The sequence below is a fragment of the Hibiscus syriacus genome, unplaced genomic scaffold (genome assembly GCF_006381635.1).
Source record: "Hibiscus syriacus cultivar Baekdansim isolate YM2019G1 unplaced genomic scaffold, ASM638163v2 tig00110356_pilon, whole genome shotgun sequence".
Taxonomy (NCBI): Eukaryota; Viridiplantae; Streptophyta; class Magnoliopsida; order Malvales; family Malvaceae; genus Hibiscus; species Hibiscus syriacus.
The window spans coordinates 1,225,312-1,247,008 of NW_024062700.1; the positions used below are offsets into that span (position 1 = coordinate 1,225,312).

The 21,697-nt window shown below is 34.2% G+C and overlaps 2 protein-coding genes and 1 pseudogene across 2 annotated transcripts; 2 read left to right on the forward strand and 1 right to left on the reverse strand.

The window, feature by feature from the left end:
* The first annotated feature begins 870 nt into the window (after positions 1 to 870).
* Positions 871 to 21,594, forward strand: LOC120121038 (hevamine-A-like). The gene is made up of 2 exons (XM_039140511.1): positions 871 to 1,858; positions 21,580 to 21,594. The coding sequence occupies exon 1, from the start codon at positions 871 to 873 to the stop codon at positions 1,756 to 1,758; it is 888 nt and encodes a 295-aa protein (XP_038996442.1). The 3' UTR covers positions 1,759 to 1,858; positions 21,580 to 21,594.
* On the reverse strand, positions 1,935 to 2,890 carry LOC120121129 (annotated as a pseudogene).
* On the forward strand, positions 12,792 to 21,568 carry LOC120121130 (nuclear transcription factor Y subunit B-5-like). The gene is made up of 2 exons (XM_039140582.1): positions 12,792 to 13,180; positions 21,493 to 21,568. The coding sequence occupies exons 1-2, from the start codon at positions 12,792 to 12,794 to the stop codon at positions 21,566 to 21,568; spliced, it is 465 nt and encodes a 154-aa protein (XP_038996513.1).
* Positions 21,595 to 21,697: the final 103 nt, after the last annotated feature.

A 21,697-nucleotide genomic window follows, 5' to 3' on the forward strand; every position in this document is an offset into this window, starting at 1 on the left:
ATTAATTTATTTGAATAGCCTATATCTATAACAAATATATAAAATGAGCGTACACAGATTCACTGTACAAGTCATTCTTTCATTAATTGACAGGTGGCCCTTCTTTACGACGGAAGAAAAGGTAAAGAGTTGCATATTTGAAGGTTATTTTGTTGAGGAACATCAACTATCTAATGGTCAAAGGTTATTTGAATTGACGAAACGATTAAATGATATGGTGCAAGGTCAGCCGACAGTGAATGTATACTGTACTCGGTTGAGAATAGTATGGGATGAGATCTATTACCATATAACAGTGAAAGAACAACGAAGAAAGTGAAAATTTTTATTGATTCAAAGGAATACGAGTAAATAGCTTATATAAGCTTGATAACCTAACTAGCAAAGTTACCGGAAAGAGCTGAATTGAATAATCAAATAACTGTAACAGTTACTCTAACAATTTTTTTATTAAATTATAGATATAAAATTTATATTTTGAGAATTAATGATATTTTTAAAATTTAAGAAATATAATAAATTTTCAAATGTTTGAAAAAAACTAAATAAAAACTTTTAAAAAATTTAAGAGAATAATAATATTTTTTTCAAAATTGGAGGGCTCATGAGCCACATAAACCGGCCTCTGGTTTAAAGAACTGTAAGGAAGAAAAATATTAACTTGAGATTGAAGTCTTTCGAGTTTATCTGTCAACATAAACAAATGGAATATCAAATTGAAAAGATAAAAGGGCAGTGACAGTGAACCGCCAAAAATGGGTCTTCGCTCATATTTTAATGCGATTACGTCTTGCTTGGGCTCTCCTTCGACTCTATATAAGCCACCTTTTGCATCGCCGTTATCAAACCACAGTTTCAAACAACACAACAATGTCCACGAACACACAAGTTCTCGTCTCCGTCCTAGTCCTAGCCCTGATCCAGGTCTCCCACGGCGGAGGGATCGCGATCTATTGGGGTCAAAGCGGCTCCGAGACCACCTTAAACCAAACCTGTAACACCGGACTCTACAAATACGTCAACATAGCCTTCCTTAACAAGTTCGGTAGCGGGCGAGCCCCGGTGCTGAATCTTGCAGGCCATTGCAACCCTGCAAACGGTGGTTGCAGGGTCGCAAGTTCCGCCATAAAAAACTGCCAAAGGAAAGGCATCAAGGTAATGCTTTCAATCGGCGGCGGCATCGGCCACTACTCTCTGTCTTCTAAAGCCGACGCCAAGCGGGTAGCCGCTTACTTATACAACAACTTCTTGGGTGGAAAATCACCTTCCCGGCCATTAGGAAGCGCCGTGCTGAACGGTATAGACTTTGATATAGAGCTCGGCTCGACCAAACACTGGGCTGATCTCGCACGTTACTTGGCTGCATATAGTAAGCCTGGTAAGAAAGTTTACCTGTCGGCTGCTCCTCAGTGTCCGATCCCTGATAGATTCTTGGGAGCGGCACTTAGTACTGGACTTTTCGATTATGTGTGGGTTCAGTTTTACAACAATCCACCTTGCCAATACAGTCCAGGTAACACAAGCAAGATTCTAGCTTCGTGGAGGCGGTGGGCTAGTATTAAGGCCATAAAGAAGTTGTTTTTAGGGTTACCGGCGGCTAAGGCAGCTGCCGGAAGTGGTTACATTCCACCTGGTGTGTTGAACTCTGAAATACTTTCGAAGATCAAGAAATCACCCAAGTATGGAGGTGTTATGCTTTGGAACAGATACTATGATAGGGTCAATGGTTATAGTGCTGCCATTAAAAGTAATGTATAAACTATATATTATGAAAATGAGCAAGCAACCTAGTAGCTATAGCCTATACCAAATCTGGGGGCAAATAATGTGTTAAAGAATAAGTTGCTTCAGTGTTGTTGTTATTATGTATGTGTGGTAAGTCATTTTATAATCTTTGGTGGTAATGAAACATATAATCATTAATACGTTATTCCCATTTACGAAGCAAAAGAGCAATTTTTAGGCCAAGTACCTAAACATGTTTGGCTCCTCAGGGTCTCTCTCCATATAGTCTCGTGTGATCAGATCTTCTATTCGCTTCTTGATGGCTTTAATATCAGGCTACAATTTCCAACCAATATATCTAACTAGTAATAACAAAATCATTCCAACTCGAACACGAATGTCAAATACAAATATATATATATCTTTATCCAGACATTAATACGAAGATATGATGCTTCAAATACTTGTTCATCTATCTAATAACAATACCTTGAACAATCGACTCAACTGCTGGACAGTCTCGGAAATTAATTGTTGGTAGGACAAAACTTTCCTACTCTTCATTATGCGCACGACTGCGGTATCGATTGCATAACGCCGTTCTTTATCGACATCTTCAATAACTTTCTTCCTATCATCCACTGTTGGTAGAGGAACCTGCATTGTATAATAATTCACAAGTTGGTTTTTTAGTTTTACAAATATTAAGAACTTCCCGATCCCAACAGATACAAATGTTCTAAAAGAGGGTTGCAAAACACCTTAATCCTCCTCAACTTGTCGGTGAAGTTGGGGTTGAACTCAAAGGGGAGATGCTTTTTGAGCTCGGGTCTTTATTTAGGATCTTATATTTGGCACATGACAGTGAATGCAATAGCCTGGACATGTCCTCATGAGTCAAGTTCATTATGCTTTTTGAGATGCTTTTGTTAAGATATTGCCTCTTGCTCTGTGATAGCAACATGCTGAGTTTGTATTGCACCACTTTGTATCTTCTCTCTTATGAATGACAGCTGATCTCTATGTGCTTTGTTCTTTCATGGAAGACTGTGTTTTCTGCTATTTAAAGAGCTGCCTTACTGTCACTTAAGAGCTTTGCTGGTTCTTCTTGAACTCCTAGCTCCTTCAAAACTCCACTTAACCAAACAATTTCAGATGTCACCATTGTCATACTCTTATATTCTGGTTCAGCACAAGACCTTGCCACATTATTTTGTTTTTTTTATTTCCATGAAACTAGTGAATCTCCCAGCTTTACACAGTATCCTGTAACTGATTTACGTGACACTAGACAGGTTGCCCAATCAGAATCACAACATGAATTCAACTTACAACTACTTGAAGCTTTCATCATAATTCCTAACCCAGGATTTTTCTTGATGTACTTCACAATTCTCAAGGCTGCTTCTTCATTTTTCTTCTGAGGTTGATGCATAAACTGACTAAGATGTTGGATTGAAAACGCAATGTCTGGTCCGGTATGAGTGAGATATAGCAATCTTCCTATAAGCCTTTGGTATTTAGACTTATCTACCAACAACTCTTCCTCATTATGTTGATGCACAAACTTGTCATATTCAGTGGTTGTAAGTCTACTATTCTACTCCATAGGAGTCGAGACAGGTTTGGCTCCCCATATCCCTGAATCTTCTATTAGTTCAAGGGCATATTTTCGTTGACTTAACAAAATACCCTATTTTGATCTCATAACCTCAATACTAAGAAAGTACTTTAATTCTCCCAAATCCTTTCATTTTGAAACTCCTGTGCAAAGTTACTTTAAGATCCTCAATCATCTTTCCATCATTTACAATGATTAAGAGGTCATGTACATAAACCAAGACCATAACAATTTTAGTCCCCTGCTTCATTGTGAAAAGAGAATAATCATACTTGCTTTGAGTAAAACCAACTGCCAATAAAGTCTTAGAATACGTCGAATTCCACTGTCTTGAGGCATGCTTCAGTCCATACAAAGACTTTTGTAGCTTACATATGCTCTCCCTGACTACAAAAACCCTCAAGCATTTCCATGTATACTTCTTCCAGAAGATCACTTTGCAAAAAAGCATTATGGACATCCATTTGGCATAAGAACCAACCAAATATAGAAGCAAGAGCAAGAACCAACTGAACTATAGTCATCTTGACCACGGGAGAGAATGTACCCACAAAATCAACCCCCTCATTCTGGTTATAGCCCTGTAAACTCAAAGTAAACGTCTTTTCTTTTTCACACTTTATTCAATGCAAAGAATGGCTTATATAAGCCTTACAGACTCTCAGAAACAAACTAACTGACACTACACACTAAGTGGCACTAAGATAGGAGTAAATAAAGCAACTAATAACAGACCCATTCAGCCCCCATAATATAGGGGCATTATTGACACGTAAATAACTAACATTCCCTCCCTTAAGCTTTAGCTTATTTCAGTAACTACACCAAGTTTGTGTTTGAACTTCTCAAATTGATCGAGCTTCACAGCTTTAGTCATCACGTCAGCCACTTGTTTATTAGTATTGCAGTATTTCAGTTGAACTACTTGATCATTCACCAGATCTCTGAGAAAGTGAAATCTCACTGCGATGTGCTTACTTCTTCCATGGAGAACAAGATTCTTGGATAGTTGAATTGTAGAATTGTTGTCACATAAAATTTCGGTGGCTTCTTTTTCTTCTAACCCAAGATGCTCCAGAATTCTTCTAAGCCAAATGCATTGACATGCACAAGATGCTGCAGCAATATATTCAGCCTCAGTAGTAGATAAACTAACTACAGGCTGCTTTTTCGAAGCCCATGATACAGCTGCAGTTCCTATCATAAATACTGATCCGGAGGTGCTTCTTCTATCATCTAAGTCCCCTGCATAGTTGCTATCACTGTAGACTGTGAGACCCATTTTCTTTCCTTTTTGATAGAAAAGACCGTGCTCAATGGTGCCTTTTAAATACCTGAAAATTCGTTTTGTTGCAGCCCAATGTGACTCATTTGGATTAGCCATGTATCTGCTGATCAGACTTACCCCAAACATCAAGTCTGGCCGTGTGACTGTCAAATACATGAGGCTACCAACAGCTTGTTTAAACTTTGTAGCATCTACTGGAGCTCCTTCATCATCCTTAGACAATGTTGTTCCTGGTACAATGGGATTTCGAACAGAGTTACTCTCTGTCATGTTGAACCGAGCTAGAACCTCACGTGCATACTGTCTTTGACAGATGAAAATTCCTGCCTCCTTCTGTATTACTTCTATTCCCAGAAAATGTCTCATTTTACCCAGATCGGTCATATCGAATTCCAGCTGCATTGAGCATTTGAACTCTTCACATATATCTTTGCAATTTCCAGTAAAAATCAGATCATCAACATAGAGACTAACAATCAAAATATTATCATGAACCTTTTTTGTGAACAATATGTGTTCACTAGAGCAACGTACAAATTTTTCTCTGGCAAAGTAGGCTTCTATCTTACTGTACCAGGTTCGTGGAGCCTGTTTAAGTCCATAGAGAGCTTTCTTGAGTCTGTATACGTGATTTTCTTTGCCTTTCTTGATAAATCCAGCAGGTTGTTGAACGTACACCTCTTCTTGAAGTTCACCATGTAAGAACGTGCTTTTGACATCGAGTTGGAATACTTCCCATGAACGTTGAGCTGCCACAGCTAACACAACTCTTACTGTGTCAAGTCTAGCCACATGAGCAAATACTTCTGTGTAGTTGATTCCATACTGTTGGGCATAGCCTTTGGCCACTAACCTGGCTTTATACTTCTCTATTTGGCCATGTTCATTGAATTTGGTTTTAAAGATCCATTTCACGCCAATGGGTTTAACACCGTCTGGAAAATCTACAAGTTCCCACGTGTTGTTCTTTTCAATTGCTTTCATCTCAGTATCCATTGCTTCTCTCCAGTTCTGACTCCTGTAAGCTTCTTCAAAGGATTGGGGATCTTCAGAATCGGTTATCATCATTGCCAGTAAGTTCTCCTCTTCTACAGATAGGTTGGTCTCGTAGTCAGACATCCATAATGGTTGTCTCCGGGTCCTCGTTGCCCTCCCTTCAATTGGAGAATCAGCGGGTGTTGAATCTGAAGTTGGCTCGAGTGTTACTGGTTGATCATGGCTGACTGTTATTTGTTGGGAAGTAGATTCTGCAGTTTCAATTTCCTCAACATCTTTGTCTCCCCAATCAAGAGCAAGGGTTGCACCTCCATCTACGTGCGCATCCCAATTCCAGCTTTTGTCTTCTTCAAACACCACATCTCTGCTTACAATGACCTTCTTTGTAATAGGATCATAGAGCTTGTAAGCTTTTGTCTCATCACTTACGCCCAATAGAATACATTGTTGACTTTTTGCATCTAGTTTGCTTCTCTTTTGATCTGGAATATGAACATGTGCGACACATCCAAATGTGTGAAAGTAATCAACACGCGGCTTCACTCCACTCCACACCTCTTCTGGAGTCCCTTGATCTACTGCAGAGGTTGGACTTCGGTTTTGAACATGAAAACACCACCGCACTGCCTCAGGCCAGAAGGATTTTGGAACATGTTTGTCATGAAGCACTGCTCTGACTGCGTTCATGATGGTGCGATTCTTACGCTCGGCAACTCCATTTTGTTGAGGAGTGTAGGCAGCTGTCAATTGCCTAGAGATACCGTGGTGATTACAGAAGTTTGAAAACTCCTTGGAATTGAATTCGTCGCCTCGGTCAGTTCTTAAGCACACAATGTGGGTGCCAGCTTCTTTTTCAACACATGCTTTGAAGCTCTTGAAGGCATTGAACGTTTCGGATTTTGCATGCAAAAAATAAATCCAAGTTTTACGAGAATAATCATCAACAAAGCTCAGAATGTACCTTTTATTGCTGTGTGAAGCTGGCGAAATGGGACCACATACATCAGTATGAATTAATTGGAGTTTCATTGATGCTCTCCATGAACTTTGCTTTGGAATGACATCTCTATGTTGTTTCCCCACGAGACAAATAGTACATATAGCCTTGGGAATTTTCAGAGAGGGTAGACCAATCACCATTTGCTTATTTGCGAGTGTGTTGAGTCCCTTAAAATTGAGATGTCCAAATCGTTTATGCCACAACAGCGTTACCTTATCTGAATCGTCTTCAGCTTGGAAGCACTGATGATGTTGGGAAGTCGTTGAGGCTGATATATAAAACATCCTATTTCCTCTCATGTTAGTATGAATGATCAATCCTCTATCTGGATGAAATATCTTACATGTATTATTTTGGATTAAGATAGCTAAACCCTTCTCTTGAAGTTGTCCCAAACTTAAGAGATTGGTCTTAAGCTCTAGAACGTAGTAAACATCGGATATAACATGAGTAACATCATTGATTTGAACCCGAATACTTCCTCTGGCTGCAACATTCAGTGTTGTGTCATTTCCAAGTTTCACATTCTTATTGAGCCCTTTTTCATGTATTTCTGTGAACCACTGCTTATTACCAGTCATATGATTACTGCACCCAGAATCTAGAAACCAGTCTTCCCGCTGGACAGATTGTGTCATCTCTTCATATGCCACCAACAGAATCTCATTTTCTGCCTCTGCTGCATTCTCAAATGTTGCATAATGAGCCTGCTTCTCCACTCCAGGACATTCGTACTGAAAATGTCCTAGTTTGTGACATTGGAAACATTCAACAAGCGCCTTATTGAAAGGTTGTCTCCCACGTCCTCTTCCCCATCCACGACTTCCTCTACTGCGACCACGGCTTGCTCCCGAACGATCATCATGAGTGACTTTCAGCACTTGTTCATCAGGTTGAAAACTCTGCATTCGCTGCTCATGAACAAGCAGACTGCCATGAAGTTCATCAAGACTTAGGGTGCTCAAGTCGTTGGCCTCCTCGATGGAGCACACCACATAGTTGAAATTTGAGGTTAAAGATCTAAGTATCTTGCTGACCACTGTGCTCGAGGCCAATGTTTCACCATTTACTCTCATTTTGTTGACTACGCTGAGAGTGCGCCCCAGGTAGCTATCAATCTTCTCACCATCCTTCATAGTCAGTAATTCGAACTCCCGTCGTAGTGCTTGGAGTTGAGCACGTTTGACTCGTGTTGATCCTTGGTATTTCTGCTGCATGGACCTCCATATCGCTTGTGACGTGCTTTTGTCCAGTATTGTTTCAAGAATCTCTCTATCAATAGCCTGAAACAAGTAGTTCTTTACTTTCATATCCTTTAGATTCGCCTCAGCAGCACTCCTCCTCTGTGCCTCAGTGGGCGTGGCTCCAACCGTTGGCATGGCATCTTCTACTAGTTGCCACAGTTCCTTACTGCGTAGAAAATTTTCCATGGTCATGGACCAAAAATCATAGTGGCCATCAAATCTTGGAATGGCCGGTTGAACAAACTTCTCTGATGTAGACATTCTACTCCCACACTTCTCACTTAGGTTGCCCACACTCTGTACCAGATTGTTCTTCACATTAGATCTGGATATTTGCTCTCCGCACACGTAACTCACTCACTTACTGTACCAGAATGGCTCTGGTACCAATTGTAAACTCAAAGTAAACGTCTTTTCTTTTTCACACTTTATTCAATGCAAAGAATGGCTTATATAAGCCTTACAGACTCTCAGAAACAAACTAACTGACACTACACACTAAGTGGCACTAAGATAGGAGTAAATAAAGCAACTAATAACAGACCCATTCAGCCCCATAATATAGGGGCATTATTGACACGTAAATAACTAACAAGCCCTTGGCAACAAGCCGGGCCTTGAAGTGTTCTATTTCACCAATTGCTTAATACTTCACCTTAAAACCCCATTTGTAGCCAATACATGTCTTGCCAGGAGGCAAAGTGACAACAGTCCAGGTCTTATTCAATTCTAGAGCCTGAATTTCTTCTGTCATTGCCTTTATACAATCAGGATTATGTTTTACTTCAGCAAAGGTTCTAGGTTCAAAAGTTTGAGAGGTACAACAAATGAAAGATTGAGTAGATTTTGGTAAGCGAGAATAAGAAATATTTTGAGAAACCAGATACTGACCTAAGGAAGAAGAAGAAGATTGGCAGATAAGCACATAATCATTTAACCAGTGGGAAGGCTTCACAGTTCGAGAAGAAGTTCGAACACCAGGCAGCCTATTAACTGAATAATTGAAAGGTAAGCACATAATCATTTTTCTCAGTAATGGACCGCACCTAATATATGATATCATGTTAAGTGTAAAACAGTAAACATGAAAGCAACATTGAATAATTTCCTCAATGGTTTTATTTATTATAACAGGCAGCCTATTATACACAGTATTTTACAAACTAACTGAATACATAACCTCTGCTTAATCAATTAACTGCTTCCTACCTAACCTCCTAAGATAATTAATAAACCACTTAACAGACTCAAACTTGAAACCATGAATTGAAGCTCGTAAAAGCTCAAAATGAAAAAAAAATCTTAAACTTAAATCGATTGAAGCTTTAAACTCAAACATGAACCTTAAATACATGAAAATCTTATATTGTATTTTTATATAAAAAAACAACACATAAATGTTGATATTATTAATAATTTTATTTTTTAAAAATATAAAATCTTAATATATTATTTTCGAGTTGCTAGCAAGCTTTTTAAGTCGACTATCAAGTAACTCGTCTCGACTCGTTAAGAACTCGAGTTGAGTCTATTCGAGTCGAGTATTTATCGAACTTTGATCGAATTAATCTCGAATAACTCACTATCTATTTTATCTCATTCACAACCCTATAAGCAAACCCAAATCAAGAGGCTCGTTTCTAAATACTCATTAAAGGGCCCAAGATTCTCGGCACTTGGTTTTTTATGCTTGATTATTCCAACCCATATATATATATATATATATATATATATATATATATATATATATATATATATATATCCTAAAACTTTTAATTTTACGTACTTTTACTATTATTGAATCAGTGAAAATATCAACTGTTAATGGTTTATTTTCACCCGTTTAATGATTTTAAAAAAATTATATAATATGAACAGATCATACATATATATATACATAAATATTCAACTTTAGATCGATATGAATGGGGCTCATAAGTCAACATATGAAGTAAAGTAAGGTTTAAAAAGGAAAACTAAGTTTAAGATGGCGATAAGTATGTCGTTTGTGTTGTTTTGGTTTGTCCTTTGCCTTTTCAAACCCTCTCATAACAAAGAAGCAAAAGCATACATTTGTTTAGTGAGAAACGGGGTGTGGACCACAAAAACATGTTCTCTCAACAGTGATTTCACGCAGGGAAGTAGAGTTTTGATGCACAAGATTGCCAATTAACAAGGCATTCAAGTCTTGTGGAAGGTAATATTAAATTCAGGGTCGGATATATTCTCTTTGATAACATATATTAGAATCATTAACGAGGCATATGAAGGAGAATATATACGAAGGTGTGCACATGATTCTGTCACAAATTTTAATCAAATCTTTGGTCATTAGACACCAAAAGTCGCATTTGATTCTGTCAACGAGAGCTAAACTGCAAAAGATGATACTTTCACCTTCAATGAGAAGAATGAAAACTACTGACTTCTTTTATTTGTTAAATTGTAGACAGCCACAATAACTTCATGGTCATGACAAAAAAAAAAGTTATACCTATATTTTTTTTAGATCGAGGGTTATAGAAACTTATTATGAAATAATCTTTTTTAATAATTTTATTACTAATGTTAATCTTCAAACTCTTTTTTTAACAATATGAAGTGATTACAAAGTAGAATTTGTTCAGAACTTTCTTGACCTGTTAATGATGCACACACACCATGCAGACGTAGTTGCTCAGACCCAAAACCTCTAAAGAGAATGATATTCACTTTTACCGTTGTGGCCATTTAATGATTAAACTCCTAATTTAATTTAAAAATAATGATATTTTGTCCTATTTGATCAATTAATTATTGATTATATACCTATAATCTTAATTTAAGATATATTTTTTTGAAAAAGAATTTTTATACGATTTTATTAGAATAACGCATACAAAACAAGACATAGACATGATCCTCGTTAAAAAAACCACTCTAGGTACTTATTGGTTTTCAGCATTGTTTCCCTACTTTTATAGATAAGTCATACAAAACGTGAATAGAATTCATCTGCCCTCACTCTATGCTCCTATATATGTTTCACCACTTATATTATGACACATGTATTAATGATATATTAACAAACTAAGGAAGTTCACCATTTTCTTTATTTCTTTCTTTTTCATTCAATTTTTATTTTTTTACAAAAAACAAAATTTTTGATAATATTTTAAAAAATTTCAACAATATTATATTATTTTAGTGAATTTAACTTATTTTTAAAATTATTTTTTATCTACTATTAATTTTATTTTTTAAATTAAGTCATACACAAAATTCAATTCAATTAGTTTTATTTATGTTTTTATTTTATATTTTAGGATTTAGGGTTTAGGGTTTTGATTATGAAATTTAAGATTTGAAGTTTAGAGCTTAGGGTTTATGGTTTAGAATTTTAATTAAATAAATTAAATTCACCAACATAAACTTAATATTATCAAACTAATGTTAATTTTATTTCAGTAAAAAATAAAAAAAATGAAAAAGAAGGAAATTAAAATAACGACAGACTTCCTTAATTTATTAACATATCATTAATATATGAGTCATGATATAAATAGTGGAACACATATACAGGGACATGGAGTGGGGATAGAGAAGTTCTATTCGACAAAATGCTAGAAATCTTTGCTAAACCTAGGATTTAATCCATTAATTTTTTGGGATAAAACTTTTCAACTATTAATTTATTTCTTTTTTTAATTTATTTCTTCTATACAATATTCTCTAATATTCTTAGACGCTCTCTCTCTATTAACCATGTATACAAAATCCTTCATACATACTCATCGTGCTGGGTTCGATGTTTTAATACATAAATTATAACGATCATCAAGATTAATAATCTTAATGAGTTCTGTCGATTGTTTTAACCTTTGATCGGGGTCATCATAGGCCATACGTGGCATTTTATCGCTTGTCCAGAGTTTCAGGATCATGTACCCGACCACATGACTTCACAAAACATAACAATTAGAAAAGTGAGATAATTTCTTGTCGTTATTGTGACATAATCTCATGTAAAAACCTAAATAGTAGGTAATCCAACTTTAGTAGTGTTTTAATTTTATAATTAACTTGGTCTCTTTTTTAGGTCTTAGAGTTTGGTACCATAGCACACGTGCATGTCTTTAAGTCCACAAATTTCAATTTTGCAACATTTTTTAAGGTTGTCTGGTTCCAACTTATTGATAGCACTAAGTGTCAACGACTATGAAGGGGGACCATTGTCTATAAATGTAAGTTTAAGTCTTTTTCTCCCTTTCTTTTAAGGTTTAGATTTCTCCCATAAACTCTATAGCCAAAACCAGTAAAGAGTACTTCAATATAAAATAGTTGAGAAAAACCCTAATTCATACCAATAATGATAAATTATCTGTCGTTGTGTCTTGACCTGCAGATCAAGTCGAATAAACTTTATCACTTTATTATTTATATATATATTTACACATACAGAAGCATCTAGATATGTATATATGTATTAAATATATATATATATATATACTTAAATAAAAATAGATGTTAGATTTTATATTAGGAAGTAAATTTTTGTATAAAATTATATAAAAATTTTAAGGATATGAAATTATAAAATTTCAATAAAATAATTTTTGATAAAAGTATATAAATTATATAAGAATTTAAAATTCCCGACATCTTTTTTCAATTAAGGGATGGATGGAAAGGTGTTGGATGGGAGGTCGCAACCCGGAAAATTTTAATTTTCTATATAATATAATTATTTCCTTTGTAATTTTTTTATGATATGGTTTTACATTCCTTGAAATTTTATAATTTTGTGTACTTAAATTTTCATAAAATATTGCTTCCATCTCTTCGTCTATGCATCTGTATATATAGCAAGTTAGCTGTTAGAAGAGACGTGTCTGAGTTTAAGAGGATAATAATTTGTTTCTTCCTTTTAATAGAGAGATGTCTGATAATTTAGGCATTAATTTAGACTGGAAGTACAACTTTGCTGGTGGTAGACTGCTTCCGATAGCGAACGTCGGCCGAATCATGAAGCAGATTTTACCTCCGAACGCAAAGATCTCCAAAGAAGCGAAAGAAACCATGCAGGAATGCGTGTCGGAGTTCATTAGCTTCGTCACCGGGGAGGCATCCGATAAGTGCCACAAGGAAAAGCGTAAGACGGTGAACGGCGACGACATTTGTTGGGCGCTGGCGACTCTAGGGTTCGATAACTACGCGGAGCAACTGAAAAAGTATTTGATTAGGTATAGGGAACAAGATGGAGAAAGGGTTAACTTGAATAGGGCTGCTGGTAGCCACCAAGAAAAGGAAGAAACTTCGAATTACAGGTCCGTGGTTCAATCAACACCGTTCAAGTTTAAAATATAAAATCATGGTGAATTGTCTGTTTCAATGCCTGAATTTACATCAAACTACTTTTTATATTTCTCATGTGCTGAATCTGGTTCTTATATGTTTCTCTCTTACAAATATTGAGTTTTTTTATTGGAAGTATTTTGTTAAATCATCATCTGTTTATGACATCTGAGTTCATGATTGGGATTTTATTGTTTGGAAATCTTAGGGGGTTTTTTCTTCCTTAAAATTTCCATTTTGAGCTCAATTCTTCAACTGTTTTCACTGTTCTTCACCGGCACTAGAAAGTAAAGACTAAAGACTACTGCTTTCATATTTATACCGTACACCATAGATAAGAAAGGAACTTATTAAAGAGTTTTAAGAAACCCTTTTTCCTTTTGGTTATTATTGTTCATCTCTCGCCAGCTTAATTGCTGGTTTATTTCAAAGAAACTCAAACCCAGACCTAGTTTTGATGATTTTGTTCGGTAAGGAAAATGAAAAGGAGCAAAAGTTTAAAATTTATTAATTAAATAGTTAAAATTCAAAATAATTTTTCATTTTTGTTATTAAATTAACAAAATTTTTATTATCAATCTTGTTCATCTTCCGAGCAAACTGATATAATATGCATACAAGCACCATTCAAGTAACAAATTCCAAGGCTTGTTTTCCAAATTAATTTTATGCTTAGACTTGAAGTGAATGAAGATCTTAGAAATCAAAGTCCATTATATTAGATTCACAGTGCTCTCTAGTGTCTTCCTTAATTATGGCTTCCTCCTCTATGTTGTGTTGATCAATCAAAGTCCATTATATTGGATCTACCTTAATTATGGCTCCATCCTCTATATTGTGTTTATCTTCAGCTTTTATTTTCTTCATACATAATCATTGTCAAAATTACATGCAATAAATCTTTTTAAGTACGAGTTAAGAAATTATCATGTATGTTTAATCAATTTATTTTTAAATATCAATTAAGAAAATATGATGATTTTTTCACATTCATATATAAAATCAATAGCTTTTATTATAAATTTTAATTTATACAAATTTATTTATTTTGTTTATTTGTTCTATTTGAGGTTTAGTGATTTATATTTTAGGGTTTAAAATAGAAATTAAAATTTTAAATTTTATGATTTAAATAAACAAGATTATCTAAATTTTAGTTCACATGGTCTGTGTATAAAAAAATTACGTTCATTATAAATGTTGAAAAGGCACTGTTGCAAAACGAAATTGATAGCAATAATAATTGTAAATAAAAAACTCGATATGAATATCAATTTTATTCTGATAGGCGGTCGCAACCCTGAAATTTTATAAGTTCAAGTTCGTCTTTCCTAACATAAAATCATGCGCCCGTCCTTGACGTCATCCTTTCGGATCGATAAAAATACACCTAAAATAAGAAAGTTGGATTTTAGAATGTATTTTTCTTTTAAAAAAAGAAAATTACAAAAGCAGAGACAAAAATCTCAAAAGCGTAACAAATATAAAGGCAGAAATTTTAGAGATTAAATTGTGAAAAGAAAATGAGAGAAAGAAGCAAATTGAATTGTGCCAAAGCATAAATTTTCTTCCTTTAGATTATTCAATGTATATTATATATGTATATACTTTTATGTTAGAGATTAAATTTATAAAATTTTAAAGGTGAAAACATATTATTAAAATAAAAAATATTAAGAGAATTTAATATTTTTAAATAATAACTCCCCCGCCCGCCCCTATTAATACATCCCTGATCATATGTGTGTGTAATAGTGTGCTCATTTCTTCATTTGTAGTTTCAAAGTAGTCATACATATCCGAGGTTAGGGCTTCACTCTAAAAGTGGTAGATCTTGGGACCACACTTGGTATTTGGACATTTATTTGTTTTGTCGTGAAAACCTCCATCGGGTCTCGATCATGCTGCCATTAATATATAATATTGAAATGGATTGAATTATATAGTTTTCCAGCAAGTGAGGATCATGACCCGAAGTCAAGGTTTTGGCTGTTCCGTTAATTTACACACCATTGGCTGCAGATAATTAAAGCATGGAGAGTAAATAATTGGACTATCTTTCTTTTTCTTTCTAGGGTCTCTCGTCTGGATATTTTTTGTTTAGTTAACCGTTTGAAAAGATAAAGTCCGCAAGAAAAACGAAAGTGAAAGATGCTGTTTGATTCCTCTTTCTTGGAAATTCAGTAAAAAAGAAGAAGAAGATGCAATTGGATTTCAGACAGGCAAGAATTAGTTGTCAAAACCTAGACAAACAACCCCTTTGAACCCAACTCCAACTTCTTTGTAATGAGATTCATTTCTTAATTAATTGTCAACTTGTCTTGTCTTATTCATGATTGAAATTGGATAATGAAGAAGATTGATCGTAGCAACAAAGCGAAAGGAGGAGCAGTAAAACAAAGAATATATATCGGACAACAGCACAACGAATAAACGGCGCACAGTTCACGACAGAACGACAAACAAAATACATAAGGGAAACGAAAGCAACATAAAAACGAAGAGCATCGTATCAGACAGCAGCAATGAGACGAGACAAAAGATATACACAGAACACATAACACCGAACATCAATGAAATGAAAAAGCAAATTTGAGCGAGCCATAAAACAATACGAAGACAACAACGGAAACTGGGCTTTGAAATTGACGGAAATGAGGGGGAAATTATTTTGGAGCTTGTAAGATTAGATGGATTTTAGTTTCCGGACTTCGGACGTGAGGCAATCGTTTGATTTGAAAGTGAATCAAGAGGAGCCTCAATTCAGTTCAGATTTTAAAAATCGGATGAAAGTGATATTGTAGGTAGCTTATCGAGCTCGGGAGTTTGTGTAGAAGCTTGGTTTTAATATTGACGGGCCGAACAAGTCCTAGTTCTTGAACTAGGCAAGTTGGTTGGGCTATAGATGTTAGGGGTGACATTTCGTTTTTTAGTGCCTGTATTGGTGTTGGAGGGTTCATATCAGATACTTAAATAGCGACTGGATTGTCTTATAACTGTCGTTATATCATTCTAGCGGTAACATTAAAGACCGTTATTGCGGAAAATAGTGGTGCGAAGCTGAATCACACTAATAACAATGAAGCAACCGTAATTTAACGAATAATGGACAATCGCAACAATAACAAACACTATTATGTAATTTTTCCGCTATTTTTAAATCCCAACTCAGCTGGCATCGGCGCATACATTGTTGAGTGTTGACGTTGTTGGGGATGATTTTTTTTCCCTTCAATTTGCTGGGTATGATAAAAGGGTAAGTGCTATATTTGATTGTGATACGTGTTGCTTTCCAAGTCTTTGCTTTGTGAAGGGTGGTCCCAATTAGCTTGCTTCTGCTCGAGGATACCATGCTTATATTGGGCGAAAATCAAGATGAATTTACGTCATAAGTTTACTTCAATTTTGAATTTATGAATTTCAAATTCTTTGAGAAATATTTTTGAATTTAATTTTAATGTGAGATATGGATCCATTAAATTATGTGTAGGGATTCAAAGAATTGAATTCCAAAATCTTTGCAAGATCTGAGTGGTTGCACACTTTGTGAAGGCACATCTTGAATCTTGATGGTTTAGGGTTTGATTAACAATGATTCGGAACTTTTTTTCTACATTTCTTTAAATTTGAACCAACTCAAATATCATGGGAAAACGAGATAACAAAATAAATTTGTTTCAGGATTTATCATGTCGTCTTAATGGGTTTACTAAAATCTCTAAGTAGACAAATCTGTATAACAAAAATTATCGTGGAAGTAACTTTGGTTACTGATTTTGCTTCAGAATATTTGTTTATGTCCGATAACAAAATCGAAAATAAACAAGAATTAATTTTCTGTTTCTTGGAATCTTTGATTCCGTGTTTGAAATCAACTGAAATTTTAATTATGTCGTGTAACAGAATTATTTGATTTCTATAGAAATTGATGGAAAGTAACAACCATGTTACTGATTTGTTCAAAATTTTACTTCATGACTAAATTATGTTGATAGAATAAGTCAAAATTTAATTTTGATTTCTTGTTGGAATTATTATTAAGAGAATATACGATTTTAACCAACTTTTTTTTGGATTTGCCAAAATGACCAACAAATTCGCAACGCGAAAGTCAAATTCGCAATGCGAACTCCAATTTCGCAACCCAGTTTCCAATTTCGCAACGCGAATCTATAAATCGCAACACAGAAGTCAAATTCGCAACACAAAAGTCAAATTCGCAACGCGATAGTCAAATTCGCAACGTGAATAATAAAAAGCGCAATGTGAATAGTAAAATCGCAACGAATCTATATGTAAATTATCTCTTATCATCCATCTATAATAATTTGTTGGAAAAGTACATAAATAATTTTTATAAAAAATATTCGTACACGTGAAAAAATTTATATGTAAATGAACAACAAATCTATTTCATTTGTCAATCTTCATTACAAATTATTCTAAATTCAATTAATTAAAGTTTGAAATTTGAAAGAATCCTTAACCCAGATTAATTAAATACATTTAAAAAATTAAATTTTGAATTATATTAAGAAAAAGTTGATTCCTATACACATGTAGATAAGTTTTATTTTTCACTTAAAATCCCAGTCTAGAAGCAGAGAGTTACCATTTGAAATTCGCAACACGATTTTGCGATTTTCTAAATTCGCGTTGCGATTTTACTATTCACGCTGCGATTTTACTATTCACGCTACGATTTTGGAAACTGAGTTGCAAAATTGGAGTTCGCGTTGCGAATTCGAGATCGCGTTGCGATTTTGTTGGTCATTTTGGCAAATCCAAAAAAAATATTGGTTAAAATCGTATATTATAAGGCATTTTCGGTCACTAAGGTTATTTTCTCTATTATTAATTCTAGTTTCGTGTGTTAAATGAAATCATGATTGTTGGTGGCCATGAGCCACAATGAGAAACTTGTAAAATTCTATGAATAAAATTTCAAGATGTGATAACATAAGATGTTATTTTATTTGGTCTTGGTGAATTTGACCAAATGTGATATGATCCTTCTATTATTAGAGAGGATGAGGTAAACGTTGTTACAGGATCTTGGAAGCATTATAACTTTCTTTGTTGGAAATACATCTTGACTGTATTATTGGACACACAATATAAGGTGTACAATTGAGCCATAGATACAAAACGGAAGATGTTGGTACTAATGAATTATTAGAGACCAAGTTCTTAAACTTCGTAATAATGACATAAACGAGGGAGAATAAATGTTTTATTATCTTCAATAATAATAACAAAAGTATTGTTATGTGTATTTGCTAAAGAGTAAAATGAAGTTATAAAAAATTATTTTCTATAAACATGAAATTGAAAACCAACATAATAAATAGATTAAGATGGTAAGAAGTGTGCACAACGTGATATTACTCATGAAGTGACATCACTATATTCTCCTAAATAAATGGAGTAGCAAAGCGGAAGAATTGAACAATGAAAGCAATGTAAAGAAGTTCTGAGTTCTTAGACCATGTGGAGGAGAGAGAAGTTGTTCTGTCAACTAATTACCTTTTAAATAAGTTCTCCATGAAAATGACAAGACACCATATGAATTATGAAAAATGTTGAAAACATGTGTCATACAAACAGTTGAAAATGTGAGGTGTCTTGAGAAGGTAATAGTCATATTACCAAAGCAAATGAAAATAAATCCTAAACGATGGATTGTATTTTCTTTGATTATCCTACTATTTTAGAAGGATAGACTGATGCTAGCTGGAATTTGATATTTAAATATCAATGGCACAAGTGAATATATTTCACATTGAAAAGATAAGTCGTGTTATGAAAATCCTTAAGAAAATAGTTATAACCAGATTCATAATGGAATCTGAGTTTGTAGTTCTAGATAAGTCTAGAGAATAAGCTGAAAATGTGCCTAGCGTGCAAGCGCATTCGGGGTGTAAATTGAAGCCCGTTGAACCCATTTGGGTTGGGGCGCACCAACACGACGTGGGCGACGTGAATGTCCGGACCGATCGAGCCTTCCAGGGTTCTGCGGATATTCTACTCACTACGAATTAAATAGCTTTGAAATTTCTTAGAGAATATTCTTGAATGGCTAAAACATGTGCCCACGACATGTTTATACTTTGATTAACATAGAATTTCAATTATAATGGTAAGTCGAGATATATGCATCGTCAACATAATACCATAAACAACTGATCTCAAATTGAGTTATCTCTATTGATTTTGTAAGAATCAAAAGATAACATTAAGAATTTGTTAACCAAAAGGTTAAATTGAGATCAAGTTGAAAAAACATCTAAAGGAATGTGACTAAAGCCCATAAAATTTAAAGGCTTTATGTGAAGGAAAACTCTACCTTGTTGACTGGATATCCCAAGATCTAGGTTCAAATGAACAACCTAATTGCAGAAACCCTTGTACGGTTACTATGGGGGTATTTTATCCCAAATCTGTTTCTATGATGTAAACAATGATCAAAGTGGTATAGACTATTGACTTTTAAAGATAAGTCGAGCAACATAAGTCATCTATGTGAGAGTGAAGTGGGGCCGCTTCAAGGAGACTATTGGGTATAGTTCTTTCAAACTCTTGCAGAATGTGTTCATGGCTTTAAGGACATACCCATGAGAACTAAATTCTTGTCAGAGAGATAGTTGTGTGAAGTATATCATCGTTTGCACAAACGACAGAACAATTCAAGGACATCACGTATATTGTTTAACCAGTAAAGTAAATATACTTTCACAAGGGAAGGTTCAAAGGAGGACATCTCTCTATCCTATGCAACTATCAATCGTAGAGGATATCACCACATCGTGTCGAAATGTTTTTTTGATTAAATCATCAATTTTATTCATGTACGGGTGAATTTAATTGATGGATTTTATATTTATATTAAATTCATATCTCTTTGACTATTGTAGATTAAAAGATAATTTTTAATTTAAATATTAATAGGATAATTACTCTTTTAATAAGTTAATTTAAAAAGGTATTTGTTATCTTTTTAATTTTGAATATTAAAAGATAATTATATATTTTTGTATATTTCAAATTAAAATAATATATGTTTGAATAGTAAAAGAATTTTACTTTTTGACCATTGTAAATTAAATATATTATTTGATTTAAATATTAGTAGGATAATTACTCTTTGAATATGTCAACTTAAAAATGTATTTATTACATTTTTAACTGAATATTTATATATATGTTTCGAATTATAATATATTTAAGTTTCGAATTAAAATAATATATATTTAAGTTTGAATGGTAAAATGAGTTTTATATTTTGAATATTTCAAATTAAAAGATATTGTTATATATTTAATGTTAAATATTAAAAGATATTTGGTTGTATTAAATGTCTCTTGAAAATGCTCTATATATAGTGAGTTAACCTGCTAGGTTAAACAAGTTCAAACATCTCAACACATCTCACAACTCAGTTTTTTAAGAATTTTTCTTTTCTTGAAATTTTTTTTCTGTTTCTTAGTTTTCCGATGATAGTCAAAGGCAAGGATCATTCGTGATCTGTGCAGATATGCTATTGTAGTTGATCATTAGTTGTTGTATCATGGGAGACATACGACCAATGAACTCAAGCACCAAAGGAGTGGCCGAAAATATGTCTTAAGGAAATTGTGTAGCGACAAACCTAAGTTGATTTCGATAGATAGATCAAAATAAAAGGAGTATTTTATTTCCATTAATTTTTATCTTATCTTCTAATAAATTTAACATTTTTTATTTATTTTCTCAATATTGATTTTGTCTCAAATTGTTATTTCGGATAACAATATCAAGATAAGAGTAAACTCGTTCATTATGTTTATCACTTATATTTTATAATGATATTTATTCATTATTATTTTTCTATATAATTCTTAGATTAATGTGGGCGCTTTTTCTAACCACTTCACCTTGGCGGATTTGCATCACCTGCCTAATGTTCAGTATTTTAAGGGGGAGCTCGGTCAAGAATCTGTTTGAGTCTCGCCCGCATGTTGCTGCTTGGGTGGCTGATATCACGGAAAGGCCGTCTTGGATTAAGGTCCAAGATCTGCAGAAACAAAAAAGCTCGAAAACTTGGATTGCAATCCAAAGCTATTAGTATTTGATGAATAAGAATGAGGTGTTTGTAATCTTGTTTGCATTTTGGCCTCAGCGTTGTGTGATTTTGTCTCCTAATTTTCCTTCAGCCTTTGAGTAGAATATATTAAGGTTTGTGTTCATCTGTCATGAAATTGAAGTTGCAATCTGTTTCGACTTTTGAATGTCTTGGTTAATGTAGACATCATGGAGCTGGGGAACCCAAATCCCCAGACTTCTTTTCCCTCAACGTTCATAGCTCTTATATTGTTGATTAGTGACAGCTAAGTGAATGAATGAATGTGGACACTCCTTTGTGGAGAGAATTGAGAGTCTCGAGTAACTGGAAGTTGCACCGGCATAGAACAATGCGACACAATATATAATTGAAAGAGCCAATTAGAATG

Excerpts from the sequence above, each read along its gene's own strand:
- LOC120121038 (XM_039140511.1), top strand. The coding sequence starts at position 871 with ATGTCCACGAACACACAAGTTCTCGTCTCCGTCCTAGTCCTAGCCCTG.
- LOC120121130 (XM_039140582.1), top strand. The coding sequence starts at position 12,792 with ATGTCTGATAATTTAGGCATTAATTTAGACTGGAAGTACAACTTTGCT. Across the intron at positions 13,181-21,492 it reads GAAGAAACTTCGAATTACAG|ACATCATGGAGCTGGGGAAC; the intron begins GTCCGTGGTTCA and ends TGGTTAATGTAG.